The 26,475-nt window shown below is 42.9% G+C and overlaps 1 protein-coding gene across 1 annotated transcript in view; it reads left to right on the top strand.

Moving 5' to 3' along the window:
• LOC122800092 (prolyl endopeptidase) overlaps positions 1–26,475 on the top strand; it is a 1,490,953-nt gene that overhangs the window by 1,258,324 nt on the left and 206,154 nt on the right. The window contains 1 exon segment of the mRNA XM_044069645.1: positions 11,467–11,598. Within this exon segment, the coding sequence (XP_043925580.1) occupies positions 11,467–11,598 (132 nt within the window).

The following is a 26,475-nucleotide window of genomic DNA, read 5'->3' as shown; positions in this document are numbered from 1 at the left end:
GTGTGACGCAGGTTGTTCAGTGGTTGCAGTGTTCCAAGTGAAATGTTTTTATTGTCGAAATCTGCTGAAATATGCCTGCTGTGTGATTTCTTATGAAATCATTTACCCACTGTAGCTGTGAGCACCATGGCCATTCAGATCTGCCCCGTCCATCCACGACTACAAAATGTCATCAGAACACAAATGCAGCAAAAGACGGTCCTTCCAGCCACCACAACTCTATTCAAAAACACAAACCTAAACCAGTGGGAAACAGTTATTCTCTAGTGAGTTTCTTTTGCGTAACAGCACAAATGTATATGAAAAACTTGTGCTGTGCAGATCTTTGATAGGGAGAGTGCCTAATGTAGTTTACTTTTCTGGGGGTTTTGCTGAAAAATGTAAAACAGAAAAATGATTCTGCATTGATATGTAATCAGGAAGGGAAAGATTAATGACAGTCCCATGAAAGGAATAAAAAATGAAGGACAATTGGCATAATTAATTCAAGTTTATTATAGTGGTTATTTTCATATGCACTTTACATAGGCTTTCATTCAAGCAATATGAATTATTGAATATCTTATAAAGCAAGCCGTAAAATGTGTAGTAATTTGCTAAAATATAAATGTTAAGTTGTCAATCTCGCCTTCATTCTTGCTGAATGGGTTCGGAGCCAATCCTCGGCTCCGACTCGGCACTTGCTTAGCTTGAGAACTCCTTTTACCAGCTCGAGGCAACCCTATATCCCATGATGCAAGGCGAGACTACCTCAGATCTCGTTTGCCGCTTTGCGAAGAGGTCTCTTTTTTGCCAGCTCAGGTGAGTTTGAATTTTCAAACAATTTAGTCAGGGTTTTTCTCTTCCTTTCTTTTTTTAAATAGTCAGATAGTGTGTAGTTTTTCTACAGCCCACCCTATTTCCCCTTTAATTAAACTTTCAAGTTAAATTGCTAAGTTTATATTTTCAGTTAGGCCTAGGCCTCTTTCTCTTAATCCCTATCTGTGTGTGTGTTTTTGGGATTAATAGTGTGACTGTTTAGTGTGTGTGTGTGTTTTTTACTTAGGCTATGTCTAGGGAAGGAAAGGTCTCAGGCTTCAAGAAGTGTGACTCGGGCTGTCAGAAAATGTCTCTGACAGACGGTCACACTTCTTGTGTTTACTGCCTGGGGCCTTTACACCTGCAGGACTCCTGTGCTATATGTCATTCTTTTAGCCAGAGAGTCCTGCAGGAGAGGAACAAGTTAATCCTCCGTGGCTTATTAAAGCCAGAAGGTTCACCCACTAAGACTGGGTCGAGTAAACCTTCAAAGCCACCTAAGGGTCAGGCTACAGTTGTTAAGCCTTCGGTGGCTCCGACTCCAGTCGAGATCGGCTCTGGCTGGAGCCGATCTTTCTACCTCTGATGTGGTAGTGTCGGTTCCTACCGGCTCCGACACTCAATCTACAGTTGCCTTGTCGGCTCCGGCTGGAGCCGACGTGTTACCTAGTATCGGGCCGAAGCCTTGGCTCCATCTGGAACCCACAGGATGTCGGCTCCGATGGCTTCGTCCAAGAAGAGATCTCGGTCCCCTTCTTTGGAGTCGATCCACTCGGCTCCGAGGTCTCCTCTTTTGTCGGAACGGAGTCATCGGAGTCAATCTTCGAGATCTTCCAGGCTGTCTGACCACGATTTAGAGAGGGTGGTAAGCAGGCTGTTGAAGTCACAGGCACTAGCCCAAATGCTCCATAGCCCGTCTCAGCAGACTTGACTATTGCTCTTCCCTTGAACTTCCTCCTCCGACTCTCCTCCAGAGTTCGGAGCCGGAGCTTCGGAACAGCGACGTGTCGGCCGGAGCCGATACATCCCTTGGCTCCGTCGTCGGCTCCGATCTCCTCCATGAGACCTTCCATGGAGGATCCGGTCATCGAGTTTCCTTGTCGGCTCGAGGGGCTAGTGGCATCGGACCCTTGTCCGACCCGCTCTCTCTCTCGGGGCTTCGGCTTTGGTAAGCTCGGCACCGACATCGGCCTCGGAGCCTTCTCTCTCAGTGGAGCCAGGAATTCCTATTTCTTCGGAACGGGAATATTCTGGTCTCCCTGGGAGAAAAGCCTTTGAGGTGATGAGGAGTGTCCTGGCACCTGAGCCAGGTCAACGGTCCATCCCTTTAGCTCCTCCCTCTTCAGTGCCTGTTGATGTCTCTTGCCAGCCTCTTGCTCTCAGGCCCAGGGATCCATTGCCCCAGGTTTCCCCATTGGGAATAACTTCCTCTTCCGAGGTTTCTCCTGATCCCGCAGGGGAACCCCCTCGGAAGAGGACGTGTAAGAGGAAACACACAGACTCCCCTGAGTCTACAACATCTGATACCGACTTAGATGAGTCGGAGGGTTCTCCACGGTCCCCCTCTGAGGATGTCTCCTTTTCAGACATCCTTGAACTCCTCAAACAGAGGGGGAACTGGCCTTCCATTGACCCCTCCGAGGATGAGTCGGTATACCTGGAGGCTTTTGGATCCCGAACCTCCACCTCCTGGGTGTTCCGCCTTTCGACCCACTGATGCAGGTAGTGGCTCGGAAGGCGTGGGCAGCTACAGATTCTGTGGAACCTGTCCCCAGGAGGCCATCCAAATTTATTACGGCCCCTTCAGACAAGCAGTTTATTTCTAAGGGCGTCTCTGTGGATGCTATGGTGGTGGCGGTGGCCACCAAGAAGGAACTTGCGGATCCTTCCGTGCCTGTCCATCCTCCTAACAAAGATTCTAGGACCATGGATAGGTATGGCAAGCGGATGTTTTCTTCAGCAACCTTTGCTATCGTTAAGCTGAACTGCCTTTGTCATTTCACCAGACTTCAAAGAGATATTCTCAAGGAACTAGGTGAAGTGGTTCAGGATCCTTCAGCTGCTGGGGCTCAAGACAAGATTGCCTCACAGCTAGCAATCCTAAATTCTTTAACCAACTCCTCCATGGCTCATATCCTATGCAGCCGATGGAGCGAGCAGACCGCAGGCACAGGAGTGGCTCTTAGGCGTCAAGCCTGGATGCAGCTTTGTAATTTCGCGGACCCTTTAAGGTGTCCTTCACCAATACCCCCTTTGACGGTTCGGCTTTGTTCGGACCTCAGGTGAAGGAAACCTTGACCAGGTGTGAGCAAGGCGGCAAAACTCTTTCTGCCGTAGGAGTCCATTTTCCACCCTTCTAGACCCTATCCCAAGGGTCAGAAAGGAGGAAAGATGTGGTTCCGTAAAGCCCAAGGAGCAACGCCGACACGTGGTCAGTTTACCCCAGAGGCAGAGGGGTAACAATAATACGCCGCCCTAGAGGCAGGGGGGTCCTCAGAATCAGGGCAACAGGGAGTCTCTTCCTGAGAAGCCCTTTCAGCATCCCTGAGGTGTTGCCCGACTGTCCACCCTTGGAGGCAGTCGAGGGAAGGATATCGCTGTACCCAGTAGCCTGGCTTTCCCTTTCACAAGACATGTGGGTACAGTCGATCATATCCGAGGGTTACAAAATCCCCTTCAAAAGGTATCCCGTACCTCACCAATCCCTTCCAGACATCTCACCCGGTCAAAGGGATTTGGCAAAACAGGTGGTTTCAAAGCTCCTAGAAAAAAGAGCCGTCCAGACTGTTCCAGCAGACCAAGTAGGATCCGGCGTCTACTCGAGATTCTTTTTGGTCCCCAAAAGGACGGGAGATTGGGGACCTATTTAGACCTGAGCAATCTAAACAGATTTGCCAAGAAGGCAAGATTCCGGATGGTCACGCTTCAGTCCATTCTGCCCTTTCTGGGCAAGGACAACTGGATGTGCTCGATAGACCTTCAGGACGCGTACTATCACATAAAGATACACAGGCGCTCCAGGAGGTTTCTCCGCTTTCGGCTAGGGACCAGTCATTATCAATTCAGAGCCCTGCCCTTTGGTCTCACTTCAGCCCCCAGAGTGTTTACCAAATGCATGGCAGTGGTCGCAGCTCATCTGAGACGTCAAGGATTCCAGGTGTTTCCTTATTTAGACGACTGGCTCCTCTCCGCCACCACCAAGCATCAGCTTCTTCAGATCAGAGACTACACTCTACAGCTTTGCAAAAGGTTGGGAATATCGGTGAATTTCGAAAAATCTTCTCTGCTGCCTTGCCAATCTATCACCTTTATAGGCGCAGAATTAAACACCGTCAGTATGTTAGCCAGACTAACAGATCAGAGAATTCTGGACATCCAAAAATACGTTCGGATTTTATTGCAGAGCAGCAAAGTCAAAGCCAGATTGGTTCTGAAGGTTCTAGGTCTTATGGCTGCGGCTATTGTACTTCTACCATTAGCTCGCTTCCACATGCGTCTTCTGCAGTAGATGTTATTCACTCAGTGGTCGTTCCAGAACTTTCCCATGAGACACGAAATCTTGGTTACACAATCGTGCAGGACTCATCTAACCTGGTGGATAACTTCCCCTCTACTTCATCAGGGCCGACCATTTGTTCCCCCTCCTCCGGTTGCCACAGTCACTACGGATGCCTCTCTGATCGGGTGGGGGGGGCATTATCAGGGCAGGATGGTCCACGGGACCTGGCAACCCATCGAATACCATCTGCACATAAATGTCCTGGAGATGAGAGCGGTGCTTTTAACGTTGCAAGCCCTCAACGACTTTCTTCCCGCGGGGACTATTGCAGTTCAAACGGACAACATGTCTGTGGTCTGGTACATCAACAAGCAGGGCGGGACCAGGTCCTATCCTTTATGTCGAGAAGCTCTCAGACTTTGGCAATGGGCAATCTCCTCTCATCGGTTTCTGACAGCAACGCACATCCCCGGCAGGTCCAACCTCTTAGCGGACAGACTGAGCAGAGACATTCTCATGCCTCACGAGTGGTCTCTCAATCAATCGATAGTGGACAAGATATTTCTGAAGTGGGGCACCCTTGTTGCGACCTTTTGCTACACCCCAAAACAACAAATGCCGGACTTCTTCACCCTCTTTCCCCTACCTGGCCAACCCCTGAGAGACTCTCTAACCCAGGATTGGCCCCGGGGACTTCTATACGCCTTTCCTCCTTTCCCCTTAATTCCACAGGTCATTCAGAAAGCTACCGTTTTGAGAGCCAAGTTGATTCTCATTGCCCCTTACTGGCCTCGACAAATTTGGTTCCCGACCCTACATCGTCACCTCCTGGTGCAGCCTTGGCATCTGGACCCAGTTCCGGATCTTTTGATCCACCAGTCGGGTCAACAGCACCGGGCCATTCGTTCTCTCAACCTCACAGCTTGGTTGCTCCACTTCCTTCCCTAGCCAGGCTTCCTATGATCTCTGATCCTGTCAGAGATATATTAATAGCTTCTTTGAAGTCGTCCACCAGAGCGGTTTATGCTAGCAAGTGGCGGCGTTTTTCTTTGGGCAAACTCCAGGCACATTGATCCCTTTACTGCACCTGTGCATTCTGTTTTAGATTTTCTGGCTGAAGTTTTCAGTCAGGATCCTCTTCATCAACAGTCAAAGTTCAATTGGCGGCTATTTCCAAATATCATGTTGGCTTGCAAGATCATAACATTATGTCACATAGACTATGCAAAGCCTTTCTGAGAGGGTTTTTCTCCTAAAGCCTCCAATAAAACATCCTCCTCCACAATGGGATCTGAATGTGATGTTAGCATCCTTGATTTCACCCCCTTTTGAACCGTCTGCTTCTTGTTCCTTGAAGTTATTGACCTGGAAAACTATATTCTTACTGGCTGTCACTTCAGCAAGGAGGGTATCTGAGATTCAAGCTCTCTGCATCCGTTCCCCTTACTTGGTTTTCACAAGGACAGGGTATCCTTGAGAACAAATCCATCCTTTCTTCCCAAGGTTGTTTCTCAAACTAATATTAATCAATCCATCGATCTACCAGTTTTTTTCCCAAATTATTCTGACAGAGCTGAACAAAAGCTTCATTTTTTGGATGTCCATCGTCAGCTCAGATATTATTTGCATAGAACTAAACAATTCAGGAAATCAGATCAATTATTTGTCTCCTATGCAGAAAACAGGAAAGGTCTCCCAGTATCAAAAGTGACCTTGTCCAGATGGTTATCTTCCACCATTTCTTACGTGTATTCGCTCAGAGGCAAGCAACTATCCTCAAAACCGAAGGCACACTCAACAAGGAGCCTATCCACTTCAACAGCTTTTCAGGATAGGCTACCCATTGATACCATTTGTGCAGCAGCTACTTGGGCCACTCCTCATACCTTTGTCTCTCATTACAAATTGTATTTGGCCTCCAGGGGCAGAGCCAGTTTTGGTTCCACAGTACTCAAGTCTGTTCCATTGAGCCACCCGGGATACAGGTGCTAGGGACACGGTCCCATCCAGCAAGAATGAAGGCGAGATTGACAACTTAACATTTAGAAGTTATGTACCTACCATAATGTTCCATGTTAGTTGTCTTCTCTCGCCTTCTTTCTTGCGTCCCTCCCTCCTTCCCCCTGGCCTGGACAGATCTTGAAGAGTTTCTCTTTATCAGAGTCACTCTCCTTAGTTCTTTAGAGAGTCTATCTTAAGAACTTTTTGCCTAGTTCTTCTAGGCTAGTTTTGCTCTTCCTTTGGGATTAGTATTTTGGCAGGGTTATTTAGCTACCAAACGAGATCTGAGGTAGTCTCGCCTTGCATCATGGGATATAGGGTTGCCTCGAGCTGGTAAAAGGAGTTCTCAAGCTAAGCAAGTGAGGATCGGCTCCGAACCCATCCAGCAAGAAAGAAGGCGAGAGAAGACAACTAACATGGAACGTTATGGTAGGTACATAACTTCTAATTCCTGCTTACCAAAGAAAGAAATACACCATTAGAAAATGATAATGTAACCCTATAATGATTCCTGCTAAAATTTAAGTAAATTAAAGTCTAGAAGCAGCAAGCAGTTAGAGCAGTGTCTATTTCAACACAGGTCTTAAAGTCTTCACAGTTTGACAGGTTGGCAAACAAAGCACTACAGCATAGTCCACTTCTGAGCGTTAAAACTAATCGACATTAAATAATCATGTTTACAACTACCTCCACCATACTGTTAGCCAACAGGGTGCTAGTAGAAACTGGGCTACTGTTGGCTGAAGGAGAAGAAGACTGGGAAGGCAAGGCAGGAGGAAAGGAGAAAGTTAGGAGAGTGGAAGTGAGGGTAGGGACTTTGAATGTTGGCAGTATGACTGGGAAATGACTGGTAAAGGGAGAGAACTAGCTGATATGATGGAGAGAAGGAAGGTTGATATATTGTGCATGCAAGACACCAGATGGAAGGGGGTAGTAACGTCAAGTGTATTGGAGGTGGGTTCAAATTGTTCTACCATGGTGTGGTTTGGAGGAGATATGGGGTAGGGGATATCCTGAAGGAACAGTAAGTCAAGAGTGTTTTGGAGGTGAAAAGAGTGTCAAATAGAGTGATGTTTATGAAGCTGGAAATTGATGGTGTGGTGATGATCTGCAAGTTGGGTGTGCGATGGATGAGAAAGAAGAATTTGGAGACGAGTTAGATGAATTGGTCGAGAGTGTACCCAAGGGTGAGAGGGTAGTGACTGGAGCAGATTCGATGGGCATGTTGGTGAAGGGAACACAGGGGATGAGGAGGTAATGGGGAGGTATGATGTTAAGGAGAGGAATGCAGAAGGTCAGATGGTAGTGGATTTTGTGAAAAGGATGGAGGTGGCTGTGGTGAACATGTATTTTAAGAAGAGAGAGGAGTATAGGGTGACATAACGAGTGAAGGAAGATGCACACAGGTGGATTATATCCTATGCAGCAGGGCCAGTCTGAAGGAAGTTGGAGACTGCAAAGTGGTTACAGGGGAAAGCGCAGTTAGGCAGCATAGGATGGTGGTCTGTAGGATGACATTGACGATCAAGAAGAATAGAGTTAGGGCAGTGCCAAGGATCAAATGGTGGAAGTTGAAAAAGGATAACTGTAAGGTGGAGTTCAGGGAAGAGTTAAGACAGACACTGGGTGGCAGTGAAGAGCTACCAGATAGCTAGACAGCCACAGCAGAGGTGGTAAGGGAGACAGCTAGAAAGGTGGTTGGTGTGACATCTGGACAGAGGAAGAAGGACAAGAAGACCTGGTGGTGGAATGAGGGAAGTACAGGAGAGTATACAGAAGAAGAGGTGGGTGAAAAGTGGGATTGTCAGAGAGATGAATAAAGTAGACAAGAGTACAAGGAGGTGAGGTGTATGGTGAAGAGAGAGGTGGCAAAGGATAAGGTGTATGGTGAAAAAGAGAGGTGGCTAAGGATTAGGCGTATTGTGAGTTGTATGAAAGGTTCGACAGTAAGGAGGGAGAAGAGGAACCATACCATTTGGCTAGACAGAGGGACCCAGCTGGGAAAGATTTGCAGCATGTTAGGGTGATAAAGGCTAATGAGGGAAATATACGCACAAGCGAGGAAAGTGTGTTGAGCGGATGGAGAGTACTTTGGGAGGGCTGATGAATGAAGAGAATGAGAGAGAGAGAAGGTTGGATGATGTGGGATAGTGAATCGGGATGTGCAACGGATTAGCAAGGAGGAATTAAGGACAGCTATGAAGAGGATAAAAAATGGAAAGGCTGTTGGTCCAGATGATATTCCTGTGGAAGCATGGAGGTGTTTAGGAAAGATGGCAGTGGGGTTTTTAACAATATTGTTTAACGGAATCTTGGAAAGTTACAGGATATATGAGGAGTAGAGAAGTGTATTAGTACTGATTTTTAAGAATAAGGCTGATGTGCAGAGCTGTAATAACTACAGAAGGATAAAATTGATCAGCCTCAGCATGAAGTTATGGGAAAGAGTAGTGGAAGCTAGGTTAAGGGAAGTGATGATTAGTGAGCAGCAGTACGGTTTCATGCCAGGAAAGAGCACTATAGATGTGATGTTTGCTGTGATGGTGTTGATGGACAAGTATAGAGAAGGTCAGAAGGAGTTGCATTGTGTCTTTGTGGACTTAAAGAAAGTATATGGCAGGGTGCCTAGAGAGGAGCAATGGTATTGTATGAGGAAGTCGGGAGTGGCAGAGAAATCTGTAAGAGTGGTACAGGATATGTACGAGGGCAGTGTGACAGTGGGTGGGGTCTGCAGTAGGAGTAATGGATACGTTCAAGGTGGAGGTGGGAGTACATCGAGGATCTACTCTGAGCCCTTTCTTATTTGCAATGGTGATGGACAGGTTGATCTAAGAGATCAGACAGGAGTCCCCATGGACTATGTTTGCAGATGACATTGTGATTTGTACTGAGAGTAGGGAACAAGTAGAGGAGACCCTGGAGAGTTGGAGATGTGCTCTAAAGAGGAGAGGAATGAAGGTCAGCAGGACTAAGACAGAATGTGTGTGAATGAGAGGCAGGACAGAGGAATGTTCAGGATGCAGGGAGTAGAGCTGGCGAAGGTGGAGGAGTTTAAATACTTGGGTTCAACAGTTCAGAGTATTGGTGAATGTGAAAGAGAGGTGAAGAAGAGTGCAGGCAGGGTGGAGGAGATTGTCAGGAGTTATTTGTGACAGACGGGTACCAGTAAGAGTGAAAGGGAAGGTCTACAAGATGGTAGTGAGACCAGCTATATGGGTTTGAGGTGGTGGCACTGACAAAACGACAGGAGAGAACTGGAGGTGGCAGAGTTAAAGATGTTAAGCTTTGCACTGGGTGTGACAAGGATGGACAGTATTAGAAATGAGTATATTAGAAGGTCAGCTCGGGTTGGATGGTTTGGGGACAAAGCCAGAGAGGCGAGATTGTGTTGAGTTGGACATGTGCTGAGGGGGGAATGCTGGGTATATTGGAAGAAGGATGCTAAGGATGGAGCTGCCAGGTAAGAAAAGAGGAAGGCCTTAGGTAAGGTTTATGATGTAAGAGAGGGCATGTAGGTGGTTGGTGAGACAGAGCAAGATGCAGAGGACAGGAAGAAATGAAAACAGATGATCCGCTGTGGCAAGTGGAGCAGCCGAAAGAAGAAATTGCAAAGAAACGTATGTCTCAAAAATGTCAGTTCAGAGTCTCATAGTCCAAGTACAGTTTTAGTGGAGTGGATTAAGAAAAAGAACTTCCAATATTCAGTCTTTGATCCTCCTGTATTCCCACCCTCAACCACCCATCTCCAGTGCAACCATAGCTGGGAGCGCATGCATAGCCATTCAGATCTGCCACTGCCTGTCTTCTTTCCCTAATTTTTCCTTCGACAGCTACCAAGTGTCTTCACAATACAAATGCTGCAAAATACAGTCCTTCCAGCCTGCCACAACTCTCTATTCAATAACACAAACCGAGTGGGAGAAGTCAGTGCAAATCCCAAATAGTGTTAAAACCAAGAGGTTTAGTAGGATCTGCTGTCTGGCAGCCATCCACCACCATTGTTGAAAGCCCAGCCATGTCACTAGTTAGTACTTAGCTGCTTGTGAGCAATGCAGTGAAAAAAGAGCAGTTTGAAAAACTGAGTAGAATCTTTCTCGGGTATCAGAAATTATTTCAGTTTTGAATTAAATGAGATATCTATTCTAGCACTGGTATCATTTGCTCAAAGGGTGCTGACCTGTAGAAATACCAGAGCAAGTTTCAGTTGTTGTTGTTGTGTCTTTCAGCTTTTCCCAGTTAGGGGTCGCCACAGTGGAACTCCGGTCTGCTAATGATTGGCAGTAGATTTTTACGTGCCGAGTTGCCAGCCCTGACGCACAACCTTCAACAAAGGTACGCCCATTCACGCATGTCTCCACACACAAGACGCTCTAGCTGAGAATCGAACAGGACAACGTCTTACTGTGAGGCGACACAGTATGATTAGTAAAACTAGTAATTTTTGTGCAAAGGGTGGTGATGTACAGAAGTATCAGGGCTACATTTTCCAAGAATCACTAATGTAAATGTGCTTAGTGTCTCACTTTATTGATTTACTGCTACCAGTTTTTGCCTGTCACTTTTGTTACTAGAACAGTAGATGTAAATATTTAATAGTGTATTTGCTGCAACTAACTTCAGCAAACCAACATCTGCAGTTTTCAGTAGTGCAAGTAGTACTCATTAATAGCTTACAGCAGGGAAGCAAAATTCTGTAATCTTTTCTTCGGAAGAGGTCCTCATGACTATTTTAATCAGTGCATAGGTATTTACATCTGATCTTCAACTGTGTTTTCATAGGTACGTGCAGAGTACAATAAAAGAATTTTCTTGGACTGCATGTTCTGAAAATGTCATTGTATGACGTTTCAGTGTAAGACAGCCTATATGTCAGTGATTGTGGTTCAAAGCTTTTATGTTGGTTTGAAAATTATTGTGGTTATTAGCTCTTATTGGAGCCATTATGTTCATATGTATTATTTAGTGTCTGTGAAACCGTTAAAAATATTGACAGAACTATTACACAATGCTTCCTTGTACAAGATTGTAAGTGTATTTTGCTTCCTGGAGCACATCAATAATCTAGTAAAGCATTTAAAGACTTGGAATAAGTCCCACATTCTCAAAACACGGTTTCTTAGTAGCAGCAAAATGTGGCTCAGAGTAACTGCATTTATGTTTTCTTCTAGGTGGTATGCTTTCCAACAAGCAGAACTGCTTTGATGATTTCCAGTGCGCTGCAGAATATCTCCTCAGAGAGGGATATACATGCCAGAAGAAGCTGACAATTAATGGAGGTTCGAATGGTGGACTGTTAGTTGGTAAGATAGTTTGTGCATCAGGGTTTCCAGCCACCTGCTATATCTCTGTCAGAGCACACTTCTAAAGCTTAACAGTGGCATTTCTAAAATGTCGGGGTAAAAAAAAACGATGAATGCTGTGTGTTACTGCATTTACATTTTTCTTTCTGCTGTGACTGAAAACTGCAGGCTTTTTTAAATACTGAAAATGATTAAATGAGATTATTTTTCCAAAGTATACAGCATATTTTATAAGCACGTTGTTTTAGGGCTTGTGGTGAGAGTAATTTTAAATTGCATAATCTTCACTGTTTGTCTAGAGCCAAAGTCACTAGAATCTTACAAGACATTCCCCCATGCTTGATTACCCCACTATTCACAACTGACTAGCAGTGTGTATGCACTGCACATTTCCATGTAGTTCCTTTTACCTATAGATTGTTAAATGATCCTGACCCATTATTCACCTTTAGTATTACCTTTTTCTCACACAGTTAAAGCAGTGTGATTCAGCCATTTAGACTAGTATTTTATGTTCTGACATCACAAGACTGGGTCATACACTGGCTTACCATTTTGTGGTGCAAATAAAATAATTGTTACTGTGCCAGCATTGGTGATATCTGGAGAGACTGACCCCACCAAAGATTGCACAGTAATCATATAGATGAAAACTAGGACCAGCACAGAGCTCTGTGTTGTTATTTTTTCAACGGCTTACTTTGCAGTCCAAATTCCACTTGCTGAAACTGAGCCATCCGATTTCTACAAGGAGTCATGTTAAATATCTATACAGTTGGTTCAATTAAGCTATTTTGTTATTTTTATAATGCCTCTTTAGTGCTCTGGTACTGTGAAAATGTAGGCTTCGTCTTAGTTTGACTGAGTGATGTGAGGTGCTGCGGTGGTTCTGGTGACCAGCTAGCTGAGTGTCCTCTAGTTTTATTTGTCCAGCACCTAAGATAACACTGGCAGCTGGTCTGAAGCTGCATGCATTGTTTGCAGTGCCGGCATATCACAAGTTAACGCTTTCCCAACTTCTGGCATTGCTCAGTGGTATTCCAATTGAAATTACTCTCTAGCATCAAGAACCTACTCAAAGTAAAACAGAGTTAAGAGCTTATGACATAAATTAACTTACCCCAGTGAGTGAACAGTGCCAATGATCTGAATTATGATGAACCCATTTCACGTTTCTTGTAGGACTTCTAATGTATTGTTTGCCACTTCTCAGGCAGAAAGGGATTTATATACAAAAAAGACTACCCAAGACAGAGGGGAGAAGGAGCAGTTGTTTGTTTATCTTGTTCTTATTTTTTTCTGGGCTAGAGGTTATGCTATCTTAGCTTTCAGCATCAAAGAAATGTTAAGTTATAGACTGAGTTGGTCATTTCTAGTCTTATTGGATGGCCATCTCTTTGCTACAGGCAAGGGACGTGAGAACAGGAGCAAAACTGCAGTTTAAGAATCATGTCTGCAGAACATACCATATGAAAATGTGCATGAAATGAAAGGGAAGAATTGTCTTTTGTCCAAGTTGCAGTGACCTGCAGAAGACAATACATCTTCCCATTGCACAGGGGGGCTTTGAATGACTTTTGCTACCACAAAACACAACATTAAAAATGCTGTGCAAAAGCTGTTTTGTACTGTTTATTTCAAATTCAAATGTAAAAAAAAAAGTGTTCCTATCAATGTCACTCACCAAACTGAGACCATAGAGTCTATGTCATACCTCTCAACTTTCAAAATAATATAGCAGGGTGTCCAGGAAAAAAAATAGCATCTTACATTTGGTTGCACATACATTTATCCTCTGTTTATATTGCACAAAATTTGTGGTCTTTAAATACACACATAAGAATACTGTTTACAACAGAAATGCACTCTGAAATATGACAGTGAATAAAATACATTAAAATACACACATCATAAACTAAGGTTGCAAATACATTGCTGCAAAACTAGAATAGCATTTGCATCTCTCTTTTAGGGCTGATGATTTTCTTATTGAATTTTTATGCAAATGACAAAAAAGCCTTTATTTTTAGTTATGAGTGTGGACAATAAGATTTATTACACACAGCTGCATCCATTGTTCATTGACTTTTCAAAGTTAATGTGATGACCATTGTCCAGCAGTGTAAGTGCTGCAGATCAGCCAGTTGCGTTTTCTTTATCTAATTATTATGTATGGGTTGCTAAACTTGAAGGATGTGCATGTGTGCACGTACACACGTCTTAATTTACCACATCCATTAAAAAGTCTTTCGGCTTTTCCCAGTTAGGGGTCGCCACAGCGGAACTCCAGTCTGCTCATAATTAGCAGTAGATTTTTACAGTGCCGAGTTGCCAGCCCGACACCCCACCTTCAATGGAGGCACACACCCATTCATGCTCGCACCTACCTGCATGTCTTTAACATCACTTGACCGCGGGGAGGACATGCAGACTCCACACAGAAGGTGCTCCAGCCGAAAATCGAACGGGAGAACCTCTTGCTGTGAGGCGACAATGATAACCGCTGCACCACCACGGCTTATTTACCACATCCATTAAGCAAGTTAATTAATCCATTGTTATCCATGGTAAGTTGATGTGAACAATTTTATATTAAGCGCCTGTTCTTTCAGAGAGCTTGTAACAGATAAGTAAGCATTAGTTTAAAAATAGTGTGTAGGATCGATCTCACCCCTTCCACCCCACCCTCCCAACTGGCATAATACAATTTTTATTTATTTTATTTTATATTTGTTGATCGGGAAAGTCTGACTGGACAACAGGGCCTTTTTCAGCGGAGCCCCGGGGAGAAAGGCTTCACATAAGTAAATTCAACATACAGACATTTTACAGTTTATACTAAAGTAAGAGATCACATATTAGGCAGTTATTACATAAAACAAAGTGTGTGCTTTAACATGTATAAGCAAATTCAACATATAGACAATTTATACTGGAGTAAGAGATATCATGAGAAAAATCGCATATTACTCATTTCAGTGGAAGTATTTACAATAGTTGACGTGTGTGGGTCACAAAGTAATATGCTAATAGTTGTTATGAGAGAGGCCTGTTGTATAAAGTGACACAAAAGGTAGGAGAATTAGGAGGAGACTTTTCAGTATGGTGCTTAGGCAATGAGATGGATTTTGGTGTTTGAGTAGATGATGTTTGAGAAGTGTTGCTTATCCTGGGTTATTGTAAGAACATAGCCATGTTTTGGATAAATGCACTTTGAGTATTTTTTTTAAAGTAGGATAGGTTAGTAGTGTTTGTTACATACACAAAGAGGTTATTCCAGATTTGGGCTATATAGTTTGAGAAGAGGGAGTCACCTGCTGCGTTGTTGACATTGACTTTGATTTTAGTAGTAATTTATTGCTTGATCGATGGATGCGGTTCCTTGTATAGGGAAGTAGGAGACTCTGGAGGGAAGGGGTCTTCTCGGACTGTTTTAGAATCATATGGGCTATAGTGAGTTGGTTGTAGAGTAGAAGGTTCAGTAGTTCTAACCACTTAAGCTGCTTGAGTGCTATACAGTGGTGTGACCTAAAAGTAGAATCTGTGGCGAACCTAGCAATTTTGTTATAAAATGGTTCCAAATTGGCATAGTCAGTTTTCTTTAGGTTGATGAGAATAGGTGAGGCATAGAGAAGTTGAAATAAGATACGTTTGTGCAATGGTTACTTTTGTGGTATTGGTAAGATATTGTTTGTTTATATGTGGGGTGCCCAGTTTTTTTTGTGTGCTTTCTTGATAGTTTGTGCAATGTGAATATTGAATTTTAGTTTAGTATCAATAACTACTCCTAGTAGTTTTGTCTGGGTTGCAGGGGAGATGCATGTGTTGTTTAAGTACCGAATATTGAATGGGGAAGGGGTCTAGTTTGGCTGGTAGGTTGAAAAATCATGGGTTTTATTTTATTGGGCTTTAGGATGAGTTAGCAGTTGTTTAGCCAGGTCTCAACTTTAGAAAAGGAGTCTTGAGTAATAAGTTGGAACTGTTGTAGAGATGATGCTGCACATTTGGGAGTGGAATCATCAGCGTACTTAATGACAGAAGCATGCACTGAGGAAGTGGTGAGATTGTTAGTAAATAGTGAGAAACGTGTGGGACCCAGGATGAAACCCTGAGGGACACCTCTGGTAACAGGAAGAAGAGAGGTTTTGCTGCCATTGCACAGCTTGTTGACGGCTAGGTAGTCTCAGAACCATGCTATCGTGTTATGACTTAATTTAGATCAGTTAGTACATTGAGGATACAAATTTAGCATTATTCCTGTGAAGATTTACAGTATGGGTGAGAGAGACAAGAGCAGAGGTGGTACTGTGGAAGGAGTGGAATCCATGTTGAGTCATAGCAAATTGTTAGTTAGCAGATAGTCCCTAATTTGTGTGTGTATGCATCTCTCCAGTATTTTAGACAGGAGTTGAGAGTATGGGAATTGGTCAGTAATTAGATAGTTCTGTAGAGGTACCTCCTTTCTGCATGAGAAGATTTCCATATAGTAGGGACTATTTGTTTTGAGATGGATCTGTTTATAAGTATGGCTACCAGATAGGCGATTGTGTCTGCAGCAATATTAAGAAGTTCAGCAGGTAGTCTATTGGTTGCTAGGGCAGTAGGTTTAAGTTTTTTAAGCATTTTTTTATTAAGTCTGTTAAAAGAAGTGGCAAGGAGGAGGAAGTATTGTTTATTGTAGGAAGGGTAGCAGTAGGAGTGTTGCAGTAGTTATTTGAGAGGGATACAACATTTTCTGTAAAGTGTTTATTGACTTGGGTGGCTATGTTGTCAGTATTGGTAGTAGTAGTTGAGGTAGGTGTACTAGCTTTGCCAGGTTGAAGGATGTTGTTAATGGCTGACTAGAACTTTTGTGGGATGTCGAGGTGTTTATTGTGAATGTTACGATAGTAATTAATCTTGTCTTGTTTAACAAGTCTTTTTGCCTTATTCCTGATCTCATGGTATATCTGTTTGGAGGCTTTGTCTGTAGTTTTGTAGGGCTATGCCCAGGCTTTGTCTCTTGATTTTAATACTGCTCTGGTTTCCTTACTTAGCCAAGGGGCATAGTTGGATTTTATTCTTATGCTTCTGGGTGGTGCATGGATGTTTTAAGATATTTAAGAAAGTTTAATTGAAATATTTCATCTAGGGGCACATGCTTAAGTGGAATCCAGTTACAAGTCATGGAGTCTGATGAAAAACTGCCAATATAATGAAGCTAATAGCTTCTTTTAGTGCCATATGAAGATGTGTTTAAAACAAATGCTTGCTATTCTGAAGTCTTTGTTTTTCTTTATGTAGAAATTCTAGGAGATACTACTGATTCTTACAGGTAAAGTGCATAACGCTCTTTGGAAAGTAGTGCTGCTTGTTTCCTTATTTCTCAATTCCTTAAATCCCAACATTCACCTGTGGAACCTTGACCAAGTTATGTGTTTGCTGTTTTTATACATTTCACTTGCTCTTCGTAGTGGACATAATTTTAAAGCCCTTTGTCTCATTCTGTGACAGGCTAGTCTTGAGCAGATACTTTCCGCTACTACCTTACTGTGAAAATGGTGCTCCAATCATGTACTTGTTTATTAGCATACAGCATCAGCTTTGCAGAGCTGTGGTTAGTCAGAACACAGTAGAACAGTTACTGAGATAGTACCCAAAATGTTTGAGCAGTCATACAGACATGGAGTATTGAGAGGTATACCCTTGACCCAAAAGTGAACAAATGGCTCCATTGCTTATACAATGAGATTGTCTCTTAGCATTGTAGAAGCTGTTCTTTCCATTAGGTCAGTTGTATCACGAAAGAATCATGTTTATTTTTTACTTAGCAAGTTTGCAGCCATAGCATATACATTTATGTAAGTATGTATTATGGTAATGGGGATTTGAATGCAGTTATGCTATTGATGCATTTTTATTACGTGATGCACATCACATAGTCACAGTGATAATGCATAAACAGCAAGTGATGACAGAGTAGTACATCCTTTTTGGCTGAACTGTGGTAGCTAAACTTGCTTGAGTATGAGGTACATCCCATGAAGTGCATCAGAAGTATCATTCCTATTTGTTTTCTAAGCAACAACTTACGCTTCCCATTGTCTCATCCTCCGTCGAACTCGTGTGTTGTACACAAGCTTATCTTCCTGGGCAAGAATAGTCTGGTAATATTTTCCTGATTTCATTGACTCAAATTAAGAACAAAAGTGAGCAACGTATTTACTGCTGTTTACATAAATCCACTCACTAGAAAAATGGATTGAATACAAGAATGAGCCAAAATCTGTTTCTCATACAATTTCTCATGTAGCACCTACAGTGCTAATCATGCTGTTTATTGCCTCATTCTTGCGGTGGTAGGGTGTATTGGCTATCATTTCTCAGTCGAGCCTTCGGAGCACACTGCTAAAATTTAATAATGATACAGATTTTCTGGTGTTCAGTGCAGTGATTAAGCAATTTAAGCATAGGAAAATTAATTAAACAAGTAAGGCTAAAAGCAACATCACTGTTGGAGCTGAAAACATTTTTCTCACGTTTCATGTTTTGTTTGGGTTTCTTTTTAGCTGTAATCCACTGATAATTCTCTAGATTGCTCACAGGTGTATTTATAAATATAATATTTTTTCATGTTCCATTAACAAGTACTTGTCATATTTTTACTGGAAGTTATTTTGTATTTCATTTTTGGGATGTCAACTTGATGAGGCTTGTCAAACCATTTGTTAAGCTGAAGATTGTGGGTTTGAAGATTGAGCCTTATACTCGGCAAACCACTGACACATGAATGCAGCATAAGCATCAATTGATTGTGCTTTCTATCAAATGAAAAATTAAACTGAAGTCACTTCTGCCAGTTTTGGTACTGGTTTTATCCTGCTGAATTAAACAGACATTACTTTAAAAAAAAATAAAGGAGATGCCCTGGTCAGCAACCCCTTTCAACAAAAACAATATATGTAGATGTTAATCATTCACACGGCCTCAGTAGCATATGGATTCTGTGCTTCCACAAACCCAGCTGGCAGCTTTCCAGAGCGCAAAATTCCCTCTTCTGACTCACTGTAACGGTATTGGCTAAACCCTTTCCATCAGGGAAAGTTGAAACACCTGTCACAGGAAGTCAGTTGTTCAGTCTTTTAGTGCCAGCTGTAGGAATTACATAGTTTAAACTCCTCAACAGCCTGCATTGGTGGATTACAGTTTCCAGACTCCGATAAGATCCCTTTGGGAATTTCCTTTCCTTTTTATTAATAGTTTCGATTTTTTCTCTTTAATTAATATGTTTGTCTTTTCGGCTTTTTCCCGGTTAGGGGTCGCCACAGCAGAACTCCGGTCCGCTAATGATTGGCAGTAGATTTTCTTTTATGGTGCCGAGTTGCCAGCCCAACGCCCGACCTTCAGCAAAGGCATCCCCATTCACGCATGTCTTTCGGAGGCCACTCGACTGCAGAGTCCACACAGGAGGCACTCCAGCCGAGAATCGAAAAGGAGAACCTCTTGCTGTGAGGCAACGCTACCGCTGTACCACCGCGGCTTTTATATATGTATATATATATATATATATATATATATATATATATATATATATATGGATTCCATACATTTGGTCGAATTACACTTAGTCGAAAATGATTCCAGGCATTTCACTTGACTGAAAGCTCACTTGGTCTAAGTTCATTTGGTCAGAAATGGAATATAGCCCCTGCCCCACTGTAGTGCAACCCTGGAGTGAGAATATTAAATAAGGGGGGGGCGTAGCCCCCCCACATTATGCCAATAGTTTTGATATATATATCAATGCATTTCTAATGGATATACCTTATAATACTGAATACACACACCCCCCCTTATTTAATATTCTCACTCCAGGGTTGCACTGCAGTGGGGCAGGGGCTATATTCCATTTTCGGCCAAATGAACTTCGACCAAGTGAGCTTTCAGTGAAATGCAATGCCTGGTATAATTTTCGACTAAGTGCAATTCGACCAAATGTATGGAATCCATATATATATATATATATATATATATATATATATATATATATATATATATATATATATATATATATATATATATATATATATATATATATATGTGTGTGTGTGTGTATGTGTGCGTTTAACTTTTTATTTTAGCTATACTTGCTATTTTCTACTACTGTTAATTCCTCTTGGAAAAGTGTTTTATGGTTTGTACTAGGAAGTTCCCTAGGGTCAGTTGAGCACTAGGGACTTGTCTCATGCATGTAGAGTCACGATTTAATCAAGCCTGTTATTTATCTGCTTCATTTTTGAGGATCTGACAGGAAACTTTGCATTTTTTTACCTTTTTTCTTCTTTTATTTTATATTTATTATTGATTAACACTGCTGTAGCTGTTTTATATTTAAACCGTGATTTTACTGCAAATTACATTATTTGCTTTTTCTGTATATGTTTCTTTGTTGTTTTTTGTTTTTATTTATTTATTTTTTTTAATTTTTGACATAGGAATCACTAAGCAAATGCTTGTTTTTGCTGTTTTAAAGGTTTTCGATTTAAGAGCATATATCTGACAGGAAACTTTGCATTTTTTTACCTTTTTTCTTCTTTTATTTTATATTTATTATTGATTAACACTGCTGTAGCTGTTTTATATTTAAACCGTGATTTTACCGCAAATTACATTATTTGCTTTTTTTGTATATGTTTCTTTGTTGTTTTTTGTTTTTTTTTTTAATTTTTGACATAGGAATCACTAAGCAAATGCTTGTTTTTGCTGTTTTAAAGGTTTTCGATTTAAGAGCATATATCTGATTTTGACACTATATGAACAGGTGAATTTTACTTGGTACTGTGACTGTGTGTGCTGCTGTTTACTACAGTGTGCAGGTTGTAGAACAAAGCTTAGCAGTTTTTAAACAGTCTGATTTATTTTATGCAGTTTAGCCCTCTTTGCTGTCAGGGAACATAGTTTATCTTTTCCATTATTGCTGCCCAATTTAGTCAGCCCTTAATGTTGTCAGTGTATCATTCTAGCTGGTGTTTTTTTTCTCCTGACTTGTTGGATCCTAATACAGCTGCCCCCCCCCCCCCCAAAAAAAAGTGAAATCCAGTTGCACCTAAAAAGAAAAAATCTCAACAAAAAAAAAATGCCTCATCCTACAGTTTGTGAATAAGTTATTTTAAACCAGCTAGCAGACCACATACCTTTACATATTTCCCTGTCACCCTTTGGCCTGAGCTCACACCCCCCTGTGTTGCTGGGGTACAGATGTATCCTCCAGGGCTATTTCAGTACCTGGCTCATGTACACGCAAACCAGACACATTAGGTGCAGGAGTTGCTAGACATAATAATTTGTTTCCAGATTTTTTTTTTGTCAAAAACAAAATTCACCACACTGCAGACAATCTGGTTATTGCCATGTTATAGGTCTGATGTGTTCCTTAGCTAAGAGTGTTTAATAGTTAGCTAATCTTGGAGACAAAGCTCTTATTCAGAATGACTATGGGGCTACCTTCTCTAGAGGTCAATGACCATAGATTTTGTTGGGGACTCTGATGCAAACAATAGTGAACACTCCTTCCTCAAGTCTGATTCTTTCTTCGGAAGGTGATGGGTTTGAAAAACCCAAGCTGGTGTTCACCTTTCCACAGATGCTAACTAGATTTAGAGATGTATTTGACTGGAAGTAATATGGAGCTACACCAAATATTAGTGGAGTTTATGATCTTATTGAGAATAAGATTCCAAATGGTGTTCATCATGTTTCACTGTTGCAGTCCTAACCAGTGGGTTATCCGGCTCCCGGTAGCCCTCAATCGGCCAGAATACCAAAGGTAAATAAAAATGACATCGGCTGCCATCTGTTTGGAAAGGATGTCAGGGCGTCCGATACAAAAGGAGGCAGCCGACGTCGCATCCTCAGTCTTCTTTGCCGCGGAGCCCAAAGTAGAAGCATTTCTTGCACGAGTGCCGGTTGGCAGTTTACCTTTTGTGTTTCCAACTACGAAGTTGAAGTCAACTACGGCTAAGTACCCCATTGGGGATCCTCTTTTCTTGCCTTAAAGAATGTCAGAAAAGGTTAATAATTGTCTTACCTGTGGAAAGCAGATTCCCATAGAGCTTTTCATTCCTATTGTATTATTTGTTTAGGCCTTGACCACGACGTTCCTAATTGTGATCTTTGTGCTTCCTTTAATCCGCGTACTATTCGTCGTTGGGCTAAGCTTTTAGCTAAGCACTTTGGAGTTTGGTCTAAGTTTGTCTGTATGGCGTCCGCTGGTCTTCAGGCTTCGGATATCCCCAAGAAGCTTAAGGATAAGGACCACGACATGCATCCGAAGGTTAAGTCCTCAGATGATGTTAGGTTGGTAGTCAGTCATGCGGTAGCCAGTGAGGCGCCTTTGCAGCCCGCAGATTTTCAACCGCAGGCCTCAGTTGAGACTATTTCTGAAGTCCCCAGGCTTCTGGCGTCCATGTTGCCTTCTGACCTTCTGCCTGTTGCACCTTCAGCTGGATCCTTAGCCATGAAGCTGACTCCGGTGTTCGAAACCTCAGTTCTTCGTTCAGACAGCAAGCTCATACTGACTACTTCAGCTGCAACTTCGGCAGTTGCCAGGCCTCCCAAGTCCTTTAGACTTGCATGTAAATCTTCCAGTCATAAGCCTGTGAAGAATCAGGCTCCAGTTTCCTCTCGTTCCCCTCATTCTCAAATGGTTAAAATGGCTGATGACCTTCTGATTCTTATTAGGGGTTCACAGCCTCCTCCTTCAAAAAGGGGTAGGGATGTCTCTCCTGAGGCTTTGTCCTTTTCAGGTTCGGATACTTCTAGTATTTCTGTGGATGAAGAAGAAGTTTCTCAAGCTTTCTCTCCTTTTGAGGATTCAGACGCAGAGGAGTCCATCCCTTCTGCTTATCCTCCAAAAGATTTCTCTTTTGGTGATACTTTAAATACTCTCAGGGAACATTTTAAATGGGAAAGTCAGGATTACCCCCTTTCTAAGAAAACAATTAGGGAGTTTTTGGATTTGCCTCAGCATAAGCCTTTGGCTATTCCTCCTGTGTTGGAAGTGGTTGATGATGTTTTTCTGGAAAATTCCTTGACTCCAAATTCGGTTCTTCCTACTCCCAGAAAACCTGACTGGTACTGTAGAGTTCCTGATTCTCATTTGTTTCTTTTCAGGAATCCGTTGGCTGATCCAGAGGTTATTTCTCAAGGCCCTAAAGGAGTTAAGGCCACTGTTACTAAAAAACCTGTTCCTTCTGACAGGGAATCCAGGAACCTAGATAGGTAAGGTAAAAAGGTTTATACCTCTGCCACTCTTGCTATTAGGTCTACTAATTGTATTTTTCATATGCTGAAGGTACCAGCAGCACACTTTGGAAGCTATTAAATCTAGGATAGCAGGTGTGCCTCAGTTGGCGGAGAGTAAGGATATGCAGGATTTGCTGAATTCTGCCAGTCTAGTCAATAAGCATTCTTTACATTGTGGTTGTGACATTCTAGAAACCTCCTGTAGGGCTACAGCTACTGGCTCTGTTATTAGAAGGCACACTTGGCTCAGGGAGCAGCCCCTACCAGAGCCTGTTAAGGCTAAGCTTTTAGATGTACCTTTGCATAAGGACAGTCTTTTTGGCAGCAAAGCAGAGGAAGTGCTCAAGAAGACAAGGTCAAGTCTATGCAGACAGACCTTCTGCAAGTTCAGCCTCCTCGCTTTAGCAGGAATTACCCTTCTAAGAGTTGGACGTTCCCTGATACTAGCAGACAGAGCCGTTCTAGGACTAGAGGTTACAAATCTTCTAAGGGGCAGGGGGCTACCCCTCAAAGGTCTAAGCATTGGCAGGCTTCCTCTTCTAAGACAGGAAGTTCTAAACCTGCATCTCAGTCTAAACATTCTCAATGACTCTGTCCAACTTCTGCCTGTTTTTGCCTGCCTGGAGAGTCCTTTAGGGGGAAGGTTGGCCCTGTTTGCAAATGTTTGGGCCACCAACTCGGACGACAAATGGGTACTTAGAACTGTATCCCTAGGGCACAAGTTTTATTTCCTCACCTTTTCAGTACCCAAAGGATTCCCGGATGCTCCTCCAAACCAAAAGGCAGAAGTAGAAAAGCAAATGTCTCTCTTACATCTGAGAGCAATGAAATCAGTTCCTGATCAGCAGGTAGGCCAGGGATTTTATTCCAGACTTTTCCTAGTTCCAAAAAAAGAAGGCACCTGGTGTCCTATCCTGGATCTATCTATCCTGAACACTTTCTTGATAATTCCAAAGTTCAAAATGCTCGCTCTGCATCAGTTACTGCCAATGTTAGAAAAAGATTCCTGGCTGATAATATTGGATCTCAAAGAAGCTTATCTCCACATCCCTATCAGGGAAAGTTGCAGGCAATACCTTCGTTTCAGGGTGGGCAAGCAACATTTATCAATTCTCTGCACTGCCCTTTGGCTTATCTACTGCTCCCAGAGTTTTCACAAAGTGCCTGGCTCCAATCATTGCTTTTTGCAGGCAAAAGAAAATTCAGATTTATCCATACTTGGACGACTGTCTAATTCAAGCAAATTCTCAGGAACAGCTGCTAAATGATCTAGAATTTGTAAAGACTCTTCTCTCTTCCCTGGGTTACACACTCAACGTGGAAGAATAAAAAATGGTGCCATCCAAAGAGATTACATTCCTGGGACTGAATCTGAACACGTCCACCCAGATGATATATCTCACCCAGGAGAAGCAGACAGCTCTTTCAATTTACTTCAAGGATTTGTCAAGCCTGTCCCAGCTCTCTGCAAGGAAATACCTGCAAGCTCTGGGATTCATGGCCTCTTGCATTCTCATGATTCCATATGCAAAACTGCATATGAGGAAATTGCAATTATACCTCAAGAACACTTGGTGTCAACACACACAGGACCTGCATGTGATAATTCCTCTGCTTCCATGTCTGCGGACAGAGTTTCTTTGGTGGGCAACAGCCTGTCTACAGAACAAAGGCATGCCTTTTCGCCCACCCCTGGCCACGCAAGTTCTTACCACAGACTCATCGGACTATGCCTGGGGAGCTCGCCTGGATGGCAGATGCATACAGGGAAGTTGGAATGCCCAGCAGATGCACCTGCACATAAATTTAAAGGAGTTGATGGCAGTCCAGCAGGCTTTACTAGCTTTCAAGTATCTTCTTTCTCCAGGGACCCTTCTTGCAGGACAGACAACACCACAGTCATGTGGTACATCAACAAGCAGGGAGGGACTCATTCTTACCTCCTGTGTAGACAGAGCATGAGTCTTTGGTCCATAGCAGCATCCCTGGGTGTACATCTCCTAGCTCAGTTTCTTCCAAGAAGGTTCAGTGTTTTGGCAGACCTGTTGAGCAGACAGACCCTGGATCCTCACGAGTGGCAGCTGAACAGAGCAGTTTTTTACAGCATCATTCAGCGTTGGGGCACTCCTCAAGTGGATCTCTTCTCATGTCCAGACAACCATCTTCTACCTCTTTTTTGCATTCAGCATTGGGGCACTCCTCAAGTGGATCTCTTCTCATGTCCAGACAACCATCTTCTACCTCTTTTTTGCACCAGACAGCATCACAGGAGAGCCTGGAGAGTGGATGCTCTGTCCTTCCCTTGGCCGCTGCTGTCAGTTTATGCCTTATTGAAGATCAGGGACGAACAACCATGGACTATTCTCATAGCTCGGGACTGGCCCAGGCAGCATTGGTATCCACTGCTTCGCAGTCTCTCCCAATTTCCTCCTTGGCATCTTCCTCTGAAGCCAGATCTTTTGGTTCAGGAAGGGGAAAACATTCTACATCCTCATCTTCAGTCTCTCCATTTGGCAGCTTGGCTCATTGTATGACTCTATCCTGTTGTTCTTCCCTGTCCTAGCAGGTGGTTGACGTGCTGAAGGAGGCCTAGCGCTAGGAAATCTTATGCTGGCAAATGGGAAAGATTCTCTCTTTGGATGCAGGCTAGAGGGGAATCTTCTTCTCAGCCTACCCTTCCTCTGATCCTGGAATGCCTGGCTGATTTGCTTCATGATGGTGGTCTTTCTTTTTCCTCTATCAAGATCCATGCTTCAGCCATTTCTGCTCATTGTTCTTTTGAACCCATTTTCTCTCATCCTGTGATGAAAATGTTTCTCAGAGGTGCTTGCAACTTAATACCTCCCAGAAGGGCACCTACCCCAGCCTGGGATCTTAATTTTGTCCTAGAGAAACTCACTTCCTCCTTTTGAGCTAGCTGCCACTGCAGATTTAAAGTTTCTCTCGTTGAAGACTACCTTCCTCTTGGCTATAACTTCAGCAAGGAGGGTTTCGGAGCTGCAGACTTTGATGGCCGTGGAGCCTTTTCTTATTTTCCATGCAGATAGGGTCTCTCTGAGAATCAACCCCCCCCCCCCCTTTATGCCTAAGGTGGTTTCTAGCCTGACTCTTAATCAGTCCATACACCTTCCTACCTTCTTTCTTAATCCTCGAAATAGAGGTGAAAGGATCCTACATTCTCTTGATGAGCATAGACAGCTCAGGTTTTACCTGGACAGGACTAAAGACCTTTGGAAATCAGCTCAATTATTGGTCAGCTTTGCCCCTGGAGCCCAGGGCAAGGCTGTTTCTAAGCAAACCATTTCCAAATGGATTGCTCATTGTATTACTTTTTGTTATTCCTTTCATGGCAAGGTTCCTCCTTAAGGGGTTAGGACCCACTCAACTAGAGCAGCTAACACTTCTGCAGTCTTTTTAAGGGGTATCCCTACTAAAGACATTTTGGAAGCTGCCACGTGGTCTTCTGTTCACACTTTCACAAAGCATTATATAATTTGCCTTTATTTTCAAAAGCCAGGGCAGGGTTTGCCACTGCGGTTCTGCAGGGCATTATCTGATCAACTTGACCCCCTTGATTTGGTTCATAAACAGAGT

The sequence above is a fragment of the Protopterus annectens genome, chromosome 1.part0 (genome assembly GCF_019279795.1).
Source record: "Protopterus annectens isolate FY-2018-M chromosome 1.part0, PAN1.0, whole genome shotgun sequence".
NCBI lineage: Eukaryota > Metazoa > Chordata > Ceratodontiformes > Protopteridae > Protopterus > Protopterus annectens.
The sequence above is the reverse complement of the archived record's forward strand: the minus strand, read 5'-3'. Positions and strand labels throughout refer to the sequence as shown.